The 12,396-nt window shown below is 40.8% G+C and overlaps 1 protein-coding gene across 3 annotated transcripts in view; it reads left to right on the top strand.

The window, feature by feature from the left end:
- The window catches only part of FHIP1A (FHF complex subunit HOOK interacting protein 1A), a 235,112-nt gene that overhangs the window by 150,427 nt on the left and 72,289 nt on the right, over nucleotides 1-12,396 (top strand). For all 3 annotated transcript variants that reach the window (XM_059175474.1, XM_059175482.1, XM_059175466.1), the window contains one exon: nucleotides 10,331-10,957. In XM_059175474.1, coding sequence (XP_059031457.1) covers nucleotides 10,331-10,957 — 627 coding nt within the window. The remainder of the gene's footprint in view (nucleotides 1-10,330; nucleotides 10,958-12,396) is intronic.

Below are 12,396 nucleotides of genomic sequence, written 5' to 3'. Positions count from 1 at the left end.
AGGGAGTTTACAAGTAGTAAAATAAATAAAATTGGTCTTCTTTACTACTTGTCCAACATTACACTCCCTAGGTGAGCTGGTAAGTGGCTATTTATGTGACAGTTTTTTAATGACTACCCAGTTCCTTCCTGTGGCTGGAAACAGCAGAGGGGTTAAAGCACTGAGCCTGCAAATCACAGCAATTATGGGGGACACAGTTTAGATCAAAAACAAAATCAATTCTGCTTCTGGGTCACTTACACTTTGTAGCTTCTTGTCATTAGTGTAAAGCTTCCAAGACTTTTTATGCATTTCCCATTTTCTGACATTTTGCTATTAGAATCTTAATGGGTCTGCTCTGGATTTTAAGGACACATCTGCTTCAGAAAAGGGAGGAAAGTAATTCAGGAGTTTTCCAGATAATTAGAGCAATTATCTTTGACTTTGCACTTTTATAAGTTTTTTAATATGCTGGTTCCAAAGTGGGGTTGTGAACCATAAGGGATGTGCCCGTTAGTCCTTTGAGTATAGGAAGAATATTTTAGAAGGCCTGTTTTTATCTTTATCTTTTGAAAATTTCTATTTTGGCTTTATTAAGTAGGTAATATAGTCACATATTAGTATGTATACATTTATTAATGTATCTAATAATTATTTGTGCTCATTTTTTTTTTTTAACTGGTAGGAGTGCTCAGTTAGATGTTTAATATTGAGAATACTTTCAGCTTCAGTCATTTCATTTGGCTGAAAAAGTCCATCATTCTAATTCGCATTCTTGGCTCTGGGCCCATTTCATTTACTTGTGTAAAAATACTTTTGTTGTAAGCATTCCTGGTGGGGAATGTGTGATGTGATCTGTTTAGTATTCTGTACCAGTCTTCAAAGACAGGAAATATCATCCACCTCTTGATTTTATGCAGATGGATCATTTGCCCTGTCAGATTCTACCCTGGGCAAGCTTTCTCCAAAGCTGCTGGAGTGTTGGAGAGTCTTACTTCAAGAATGTGTAAATACCCTTTCCCACTGGTGAAGGAGTAAATATTGGTCCCATAATCATATTCCTCGTTTCCATATCCGTTATGAATGACTTCAGCATCATCCAACATTTTGGGTGATCGGAAGCATGGCACCCTTTGTTGAGTACAGGAAAATACTGAGTTCAGGGTAAGGATAACTTTGTCAGAGGGAATAGTGTCCAGTTATTAAATACTTCTTTTCATAAAGGGGGGACACTCTTGGTCTTATTCCTCTTTCAGTCATTTCTTTAACTTGCTTACTTCTTCAGTCTTGGTTTTTCCTTTTAAATAAATCTGCAAAGTTCCCGAAGTCTCTGTCTGCTTCCAAGAAAGGCTCTTTTGGTTACCTTTATGAATAAAAATACTGGTTCAAGAAATGCACGTGCATGTCAACACCATTATTGTTAAATGGAGATTTACTAGCCCCAACTATGGATTCCTCATTGTAGGCTGCACCAGTGGGACATGGGGATGTGTCAGCCTTGGTCTGGGTTTTTAAAGAATGTATGTGCTAATTTGGATGACGAGGCGAGATACATTATTAGAAAATGAGTAATAGTAATTATGGGAATTAAGTCAAAGGAAGGGACTATTATGTGTGAAAATGGCTTGGGAAATGGAGGAAGTGAGATTTGGCTAGCTTGACTATAGGAAAGGAAGGTTTTGATAACAAAGGAAAAGAACATTTTAGTGAAGAGGTATTGGGAAGGAATCCTCAGTGTTGACTTTTTCTGGTGGTAAAAATAGAAAGGTGAAGACAAGGCAAAGTGGAGAGGCAGGGCTACATGTGGGGTAAGGCCCGGGACCTTCAGTTGATAGGAATAAATGATACTGATCTGGAGGTTTATACATTAGCACTTGACTGGGAGTCATTCAGGCTGGGGACGCATGTAGAATGGTTGAGAGGATTGGGGAAGAATGACCTAAAGTCTGACAGAAACTCCTGTGACTTGTGGAACGATAGCCCCTGGGTTTTCCTGAGGCAACCTGTGAGGCTGGCAAGAAATGTGGCCTAGTCGGAACTGGGTGACTGCATCCTATCTACTGAAGTATCCTGTTAGCTGGCAAGTACAGTGTTATTTTTGTTTTGTTTTTTCTTTTTAATATGGTAAATTAGGGAAAATGAAGTCAATAGAAGTCTGTGGTATCTGGAGTTCTTCTGTTTGTTAGGATACTTAAGTACAAATTCAGCTTAATTAACATATATTTGACAGGTTCTGTTCCGCTGTTTACTAGTAGCTTCTGTTCCAGACCTTTACTAGTAGCTTCTGTTCCAGACCTTGACTTAATAAAGCAAACTTTGATGGAGGAGGATATCCGCTTGCCCACCTACACCTTGCTGTCTGTCAGAGACCGCTTGTTCTGCCATCCTCCGTCATCTAAGGCAATCTGGGATTCTGGAGGCTCGCAGGTGTAGAGACCTCAAACTAGTTGAGCACTTGGGTTTCCCAAGGGCTCCCTGGATTCAGGGAGCTCATGACATCCCCAGAAGGGTTCGCTAGTGGACCTTCAGGAACAGTGACTTCGGAGAATCAAGGCCACAGGAATCCTACAGCCTGGTTGCTGGCCTGGATGTCAGGCCTTGATTTTACTCCTTGTCTCTGATTTAGTCTTCAGAAATGCAACGTAGTGCCTGTCACGCTAGTTCAGGCTTCTCTGCCTTAGGCATTTCCTCCTCTTTCTGCCTATATTATCCCTCCCCCTGGCTAAATGCCTTTCTTTCTTAAGGACTCATTTGGGACATCAGTTCTTCTAGGAAACCTTCTGTGTTCTCTTCTATGTTTCCACTCTGTGCTCCAACAACATCCCAAGTGTTTTTTCGCTGTTAGACCAACCACGTTTTATTAAAATTACATGTACAGTAGCTTCTTCCCAATCTCATTTTGAGCTCCTCATGATCAGAGACCATTTGTAGCTTACCTACATCTCCAGTGTCAAGAATATCATAAGCCTATTGTAAATGTTCAATAAATTGTTGAACCAAGAGACGGGAAATATGAAATACAACTTTAGAAGAGCTAGGTGACTTAGAAAACACCTTTGAACATGCAATCATATTAAAACATTCTGTAGTTTTCTAGTAGGATCTTTGGACTGACATTTAAAAAAAAAGATTTTATTTGTTTATTTGACACAGCGAGAGAGCACAGTTATGGGGAGCAGACCCCCCACTGAGCAGGGAGCCCCATGTGGGGCTCAGTCCCAGGACTGTGGAATCATGACCTGAGCCAACGGTAGATACTTAAGGGACTGAGCCACCCAGGGGCCCTGGGACTTACATTTAATGATGAGCAATTTGGTGGAGTGAGTGAATTTTTAATTTTTCTAGTAGTCTCTAAGAACAGTTTATAGTCTAGTAGACTATTATTTTTATCTCTTGTTTTGCTTCTTTGCTTCTTCTGAATGGAAGAGCAAGCAAGAAGTAAGAAACATTGGTCCAGCAGATAATAAACTATTCAACTATATTTCCATGTAAATTAACCTGCCCCCACACTAGTTTTTTCCACAATGGCAGAGTTGTACTTTGTGAAGAAGCTTCACAAAGCTTTGCTCTATTCATTCTCTGTCCTCTCCTTTTAAGAATCGAATCAGTATTGGTTATATACTTAGTGGAATCTGTTCTTAGAACCAGGAAAACAGAGGTGATGGGTTAAAAATAAAATAAATTGGGGGATACCAGGTGGCTCAGTTGGTTAAGCATCTGACTCTTGATTTTGGCTCAGGTCATGATTTCAGGGTCCTGGAATTGAGCCCCTCTTTGAGCTCCACGCTCAAGTCAAATAAAGATAAAAAATATTAAACAAAACAAAACAAGTGGAAATGCACATTTCTATGTGCTTCTGGTTGGTCAGTAGCCAACAGCTTCTCCTTACTATCCTCAGCCTCCAAAAGTAAGTGGTTATACAGTTTTAAACCAAGAAAATGTCAGAGCTCAAATAGAGTAATAGTGGTAGACGAAGTAAAGCTAGTGGGTCTAGCAGCCTTTTTCTTCTCCTTCTTCTTCTTCTTCTTTTTTTTTTTTTTTACAAAAGATTTTATTTATTTATTTTACAGAGAGAGAGAGAGAGAGATATCACAAATAGGCAGAGAGAGAGGGGGAAGCAGGCTCCTCGCTTAGCAAAGAACCTGATGGTGGGGCTCGATCCCCGGACCCTGAGATCACGACCAGAGCTGAAGGCAGAGGCTTAACCCACTGAGTTACCCAGGTGCCCCGCCTTGATGGGGGTGGGGATAAGAAAGACAATGAGATTAGTTAATTAAGTCAAATGTCTTCCCATAATAATGCAAAAATAGATAATATGTTTTAAGTACAGTATCTTTTTTTTAAAGATTTTATTTATGTGACAGAGAGACAGTGAGAGAGGGAACACAAGCAGGGGAAGTGGGCGAGAAAGAGAAGCAGGCTTCCTGCAGAGCAGGGAGCCTGATGTAGGGCAGGATCCCTGGACCCTGGGATCATGACTTGAGCCAAAGGCAGATGCTTAATGACTAAGCCATTCAGGTGGCCCTTAAGTACAGTAGCATGTATGGAGCTCCAAGTAGCCTGATTCTATTAAAGAAGTATAGGGTACTGATAGTGGATTTGAGATGTGCATTTTAGTCTGCCTTGTGAAACTGATTCTCTCATTCTGTTCATCTTCGTTCTTTTGGTCTGTGCTTTGTCATAGATTAACTAATAGCAATTAAATAAAGTCTTTGAGAGACGAAACATGGGGAAGTATTAGGGAATCCGATCTTCTTAATATCTTAGGTGAGGTTTGTTTATTAAAAAAAATTATATCTCAGCTTTTCAAGTAGCTCTAAAGTTGACAGTAGGAAGTAAAGCAGAACAAAAGCTATGTTTCTTTAGAGGGTCAAGGCATTAACTTGTGCTCCAATTGGACTTTGAAATGTTGAACCTGTGGAAATGTCAGCAAGTCACCCTCTATATGTTCAGTGTAAGTTTGTTTTGGCCATGGAATGGAATATTATTACATAGATCATTATTCTTAAATCCTTTCCCTAATACATAAATTTAAAAACATATCTAAGGAGTAGTTTATTATGTTATTTTATTGATTGATGTTCCTACCATGTTTCTTTGTTGCAGTAATGCTAGACCACCTCTGGTCCCAAGGAGGAATGGTGTGTAGCTGTAGCCCCTACTTTTCCCCGTTTTATCCCAGATTTAGACATGCCTCTGGAGTTTGGGACTGGAGTGGAAATGAACCAAATTGTACAAGCACATGTATATTATTAGGCAGTTATCTTAATATAAAAAGAAACAACTCAGTAGATGTCTCTCATGGCAGTCAGTGTGTAAGGAGTATGCCAGATTGAAAGACATCACTGTTAAGTAATGATTAAGGACTGGATGGAAACTTACTTCTGTTGTAGTTATTTGGTACGTTAAGTGGAATTTGCCTTAAGATCATTAAAGCCTGCCCTTCTTCTGTGTGGTGGAAAATGTTGCTTAGTAACTTGGTTTTTTCCACGATGCCACTTTAAATTAGCATTCCAAAGGATTTCAAAGTATGAGTTGTACTCACATGACTTTCTTGAAATAATGAGGCTCTAACCAAAGTAGCATAAGTAGTCATTTCTTAATACGTGCATGTATGTAAGACACAAAACAATATTAAGATGGAGTCAGAGCTAAGCTGACAGATAAACACTCGTGTTTACCACAAAGAATAATCATTTGTTAGCTGGAGGAGTGATTATGTGGCTCTTTCATTCTGAAAGCATTTGAGCTTCCTATTTAGAATTTGTGAATATTGGAATTCAGACCTATTATTACTGACTGTCGGGGACCATCATTAGAGCTAAGGATAGGAGTAGCAGATAGCCTCAGTGAAAGAAAGATGCTCTTTGTTCATCTCATTTACCCATAATAACCTTCCATTAACCTAAGTCAAATGACTTAGGTTAAAATGTAGTTCTATTGGTCAGATGGTAATTTGTGTACCATCATTTACACTATTGATTTTTTGTGTGTTTGTTTCTTTTTAGAATTGTGATAATTTACATGAGGATCTCTATGTGATCCAGGCTCATAATTCACACACATATATACCAGCTTGTATTTGTTAAAGTTTGTGGACCAACAAATGCCGAGCCATGATCAGTGAAACGTTGACACTGCTCTTTCCCAGCTTAGCTGGGTTCCTCAGTGAGCTTGGGCTATTATCAGGGGCTGATTGCTTTATTCAGTGGCATTTTCAGCCTAGAGAAGTGAACTTGTAAAGGAAATGTTTGCATAGCATGTTTTGCTTGCTTTCCCTCTCTTCCATTCTTGGGTCCCTCCTGCTCCCTTAGTAGTATTTTTTCCCCTGAACTAAATCCCCGAGGCAAAGTTTATAGCCCAGAAGCCAGGGCTGGGAGACCTGTGGCAAGGTCGAGAGCCCAAGATAGAGGATCTCAGGGGAATGTGCTTGGCCTGGGGACGCCACTGGGAACAAATGGGACTGTGGATTTGTGGGACTAGAAGGTCAGAGGGGATCAACGCGTGACAGTAGGCAGCAGGCAGAAGTCAGCACACAGAATCTCAGGGTTTGGTGGAAGTGATGTGAGAAGACAGCACTAAAGGAAAGAATAAGGAAAAGTCCAGTCACATCAGGCATCTGTCTGCAGAAGTGGAGAGAACTGTGACACCAGTCGGGCAGCAAACTTGGGACATCAGAATTTCTTCGGCGTTTTAGTGCATGTCGTGCGCGAGGCCAGAGGCTTCTTAGACATTCCTCATCTAGTTAGGCCCCAGGCCCTGGGTATGGGCCCCAAAAAACAACTCAGAAAAGCAGGTCGTGGGTGTATCTGCTGGGAAGAGAAAAGGAGGTGGCCTGGGCAGGTCCTGACACCTGAGTAGGGACCTTAAGGACATGTGTCAGCAGAGGCATAATTAGCACTTTGCTGAGCACTGTGGATTCCGTGACTCACAGGCCTTGGTGTAACACACCCTCTTCCTGGCAGTGAAACCACCCGGCCAGGGCTGGGAATGAGTGCGGGCTCCTAATATGTCCGCTCCATTCCACACGACCAATAAACCTTACATCTTCTGTGGGTTATCAAAGCTCTGCACTGGCATTTCTCTGCATAGTAACCCAGAAGGCAGAGTAGACAAGGCTTATGCTATCAAGAGGGTAAAGATTCTTCAATTCCAAAGTGGCTCATTTTGCCTTCGGTATAAAAACCTCAGTTCTCTCTCTCTCTCTGTTTTGCTATGACAAACCTTAAAAAAAAGTAGGTCTTTTTGCAAAGAATTACAGTATACAATACAGCATACAATAATATAAATGACAAATCTATGAGAAGAATGTACTTTGTGCCCATGTAAATAGTTCTTTATATTACTTACACACATTTAGGTATGTGAGAAACACATGCATGCATGTAGTCTAAGTACATATACACATGTGTAAATTTATATTGCTTAGGAATTTCTGAAAATGAGGAGATTTCAATTATGAATTGTTTTTAACTCAGTGTTTTGGTCCCTTTTAAAAGACATAGTACGAGATTACTATATTTATTTTAATTTTTATTTATATTATGAAATTAGATCAGTTTACAGGGGAGAAGAACTCATTTACCTAAAAATCCCATTTATGTCTTTTCAGACTCATTTCTGGTCCTACGTCTATTTGTCAGTATATTTAGTTTTTAACTTAAATTGTTTCATATGTACATGTGCGTGTAGTGATTTGATTCATTTAGTGTTTATTTTTAATAGCTTTATTGTATGGTGATGTAACATTTTCATTATAATCCTCTTATTATTGACTGACTGAGTCAATGGTATTTTTATTTTTCATTATTGAAAATATCATTGGTGTGAACCTCTCTTAACAAATTATTTTTAGATTGTTTCCTTGGGGCATTTTCCCCAAAGTGAGATTACCAAGTCAAAGGGCAGGAGCCATTTTATAGCTTCAGTTACATATTGCCAAATTGTTTTCCAGAAAGATTGAGCTAATTTGTGCCACCACTAACAGTATATAAAGCACAGTTTCAATTTTCAACAGTTTAGACAGTCTGAGCACACATGAGAAGTATAATTACATTTCTACCCTGAGGCCTACCTGTATATAGATAGCTCTCATAAGTAAACTCAGTATGTGGACTTTGAAATTAGGGAACTGATGAAGTATGTTACTAATTTATTCTTCAGAATGTGGAGCCTTGAAGGTAGAGCATTTGGGGCTGGAGAACATGTGTGTTGAGGTGGTCCCTTTTGGAAATATGCATTACTGTGGTCCCACACCAGAAACTGCCAAGGCCAGAGCAGAGGGAAAGGACAGCCAGGCCCCAGCATTTCTGCCAGTGAGGGTTTCTGCCAGTGAGGTCCTCAGGTCTCTGAGGAATTCTGGAGGACTTCTGGGAAGTTGGGGGAGGTGGGGAGGGGGTGAGTTCTGAAGTCTGGCATGCCTTGAAGAAGAGGGCTTGTCCAGTGGGTATGCTGGGGCCACCGGTCCCTGAGCCCTGTTCCACTCAGGTAGCTGCTCACTGAAGGCCTTTCTCATTGGACATGCCAACTTGGGTGTTGGAGTCATTTTTTCCTTTGTGACAGCATTATTAATTTTATAATGCAGGTTGGTAGAGATGACAGATTCTGTGGAAATCTGTTCATCCTGGATACACTTGCCTGGTCTATAAAGGCTCCTTTGCCTCATTTCTGACAGGGGAAAATCTCAGACCTTTTCCAGAGGAATAAATTCTTCTCATTGCTCATGCATGCTGACATAGCGTTGTACCTTTGCCAGCTTCCCCAGTGACTTGCAAAAATTCTATAACCTAAATAGAGGCCATGTAACAGCACGTTGCAGAACTGGGCCAGGAGGGTACAGAAGACACACATAATCCCTACAGCATGTGGTTCAGGAAGGCAGAAAAGACCAAAGATCAAGTCATTGATAAGGTTTTGCATTATCTCAGATTATGTGTATACATTTTAAAGGAAGTAAACTGAATGGATATTTTCCTAGAAATTCCAAGTCATATGATTGCATGGGAGTTGAGATGAAAAAATTATTGTAATTTCTAGGTCTCAAGGTGGAAATAATCTTGATGGACAGAGAGAGGTAGGAAGCATTCAGTAGTCAGCAGAGAGAAACAACAGGGTTGTCACGTGACCTAACTGGGATTTATTTATATTTTACCATCAACTGATTTTTTTTCTTCTGGTGCTGAAATGTATATAACAAAGATTGCCGTCTTAACCTTTCTTAAGTTTCCAGTTCAGTGGTGTTAAACTATATATGCAACCATCACTACTATTTCCAAAACTTTTATCGCCTCCTTCAGAGACTTGCTATGTTAGGGATTTATTTTCTAATTGGTCATGTCAGAAATTTTTCTGGTTTCAAAAAATGCAGAGTTCAAAACCTTCATTTTATTTTATTTTATTTTTTTTTAGTTTCAGCAAATGCCATTCTGCTAGGTAGGTATCCCTCGTTCATCAGTTTCCTTTCATCCAACCTAATCTTGCAGGCGTGATAGAAGAAGATGCCCATCCAAATAGAAGGGGGGGATGTTCTGTCAAGGACGTGTGAGGAGCTGTGTTCCCTGTTGGAACCTCCAAATAAACTCTGTAGAAGAACATGGGCAGTCTTAAATTAGTTTTAATAAATTAGACTTAAATAAATCTACCTATTTAATGTATTTTAAAATTAAAAAACAATATTACATTCTTGACTGTTCAGAAAAAAGTTGAGAACTTGTCACACCTTTGAACACAAAAATAATAATTATTTTCCCATATTTCTTTTTGATTTTTCTTCATATACATGTTTTTGATATAGTTGATAATGATGGATCTAACCATATATAAATGACTTTTCATCTATTATTTCACAGTTTTTCATTTTGCTTAGTGGTTTTTATAATAAATGCTTATGAATGGATATAACAATTTTTTTTAACATATGATCTTCTTTGACATTTAGGTTGCCCAAATTTATAACTATTATAAATGAACTTCTTCAAACACATGCTTTCTATAGTTTAACTACTTCATCTTACCCTCATGAGAGAGACAAATACAGGATTCATAGTTATCTTTTTAAAAAATATTTTATTTATTTATTTGAGAGAGAGAGAACATGAGCAGGGGTGGGGAGAGGCAGAAGAGGCAGAGGGAGAAGCAGACTCCCTGTGGACTCGAACCCAGTACCCTGAGATCATGTCCTGGGCCAAAGTCAGATGGTTAATCCACTGAGCCACCCAGGTGCCCTTCATAATTTACCTTATTGTGGGCCCGGCTCCTCATTTCTCATGAAGATACAACACAGTCAGTGGCAGTGCGTTTTTGTAATGAAGGTAAACATGAGGTGGATGACAAATGTCTGCATTGGTTGCAGGTCGTGAAGATCTTAGAGAAGCATGACCCCTTGAAGAACACCCAGGCAAAATATGGGTCCATCCCTCCAGATGAGGCCAGTGCTGTACAGAATTATGTAGAACACATGCTGTTCTTGCTGATCGAAGAGCAAGCCAAGGATGCTGCGATGGGGCCAATTCTGGAATTTGTGGTCTCAGAGAACATCATGGAGAAGCTCTTTCTTTGGAGCCTGCGGAGGGAATTTACTGATGAGACTAAAATCGAGCAGCTCAAGATGTATGAGATGTTGGTCACCCAATCCCACCAGCCTCTGCTGCACCACAAGCCCATCCTGAAGCCCCTGATGATGTTGCTGAGCTCTTGTTCGGGAACAACCACACCCGCCGTGGAGGGGAAGCTGGTTGTCCTCCTCAATCAGCTTTGTTCCATCCTTGCCAAAGATCCCTCTATCCTGGAACTCTTCTTCCACACTAGTGAGGACCAAGGGGCTGCCAACTTCCTCATCTTCTCCCTTCTGATTCCCTTCATTCACCGAGAGGGGACAGTAGGTCAGCAGGCCCGGGATGCTTTGCTGTTCATCATGTCCCTGTCTGCCGAGAACAGCATGGTGGCCCATCACATTGTGGAGAACACCTACTTTTGTCCAGTAAGTCCCTCTCGTTGGCGTGCTTTCCATCTCCCCTTTTCCTCTCCTGTGCTACTGGTAAATACTTTTTCTATTCCTTTCTTTCCATCAAGTTGTCCTTGGCAACTTTTAAGGGAAGATGTTTGTAGGAAATCTTTTGGAGGGAGCAGGGGAATCTAAGTTGAGATGCTATTTGGCTAAGCATTGTCAGCTCAAAATAAGCCAGCAGAGGAAACTGTATGCATTACCGTTTCTTGTGTCATTTCTGTTGGATTAGGAATGATTTTAGTTTTTTTCCAAGAGTGTATCCTGAGTGATCGGTGTAACCTGCACTTTCTGTATTCCTGCTTTTCAAGTCGATTTCGCACCCAACCTAGAATCATGGCAGGCGGTGAGCCCACGCAGCTGGTTTCACAAATTAATTTGTTTCTCAGCAAGATAATGACCATAATCGGAGATACAAAACACTGGTTCTATTTTTAAAAATAAACACATATTTACAGTGTGAGGGAGCAGGAAATCTGCTCCTCTGTAGGGTTTCCTGATCATCAGGAAAGAGAAAGAGAGCGCAAGGTCCTTGGCAGACGTTACCATGCCAGTGGTCCAACCATGGTCACAGGTCTGCAAAGGAATGGGAGCCGTCTGGGACCCCGAAGATACTTCAGGGCTCTGATTAGTTTTTTATGTGTCAGTGTTGTCTTTAGAACCGGGGTTCGAATGGCAGATTTCTATCTTCTGATTTGTTGGAGATGTTGGGCAACAGCTCTTTTCATGGTCCCTGCTCAGTGAACACTGTCTAGTCCATTGGCATTTCTTTTATCATCACCTCATGGTACTCCTTGATAAACTATATTGTCTTGAGTATGCCTGCTTCTGCTGAAATCTTAGGGCCTTTAATGAGTTTATTAACAGGCCAGCAAGTTGCCACAAGTAGATTAGATTTATTATTAACAAAGGCTGTATGGGTAGTTCTTGAATGGGGAGAGGGCAGTTGGGAATGTCTGTGGGGCATGCTTTGTTGTCACAGGGGCATGAGGTAGCCATGGAGGGAGGTCAGCTAGTGCTTAGTGGGCAGCAACCAGGGATGCTCCGTGTCTGGTAATTTGTGGAACAGTCTTGCACGGTAAAGAACAGACTTGCCCAAAATGCTCATAGCAACCCCCGTGCGTAATGCACTCTGTTTTGCTTTGAGGTTCAAAAGCAGTAATCCTCTTTATGCTACTAAATTCTTATTTTTACTGGTGAATATTTATTTTGGGCAAACAATGGGTAAAAAGTTTGAAAACCAGAACTTCCGTTAAGAAATTCCAGGTCCCGGGGCGCCTGGGTGGCTCAGTGGGTTGAGTCTCTGCCTTCAGCTCAGGTCATGATCTCAGGGTCCTGGGATCGAGCCCCGCATCAGACTCTCTGCTCAGCAGAGAGCCTGCTTCCTCCTCTCTCTCTGCCTGCCTCTCTGCCTA

This window comes from Mustela lutreola, chromosome 1, assembly GCF_030435805.1.
Source record: "Mustela lutreola isolate mMusLut2 chromosome 1, mMusLut2.pri, whole genome shotgun sequence".
NCBI classification, from domain to species: Eukaryota; Metazoa; Chordata; class Mammalia; order Carnivora; family Mustelidae; genus Mustela; species Mustela lutreola.
Note: the sequence above shows the minus strand (reverse complement) of the source record. Positions and strands in the feature narration are given on the sequence as shown.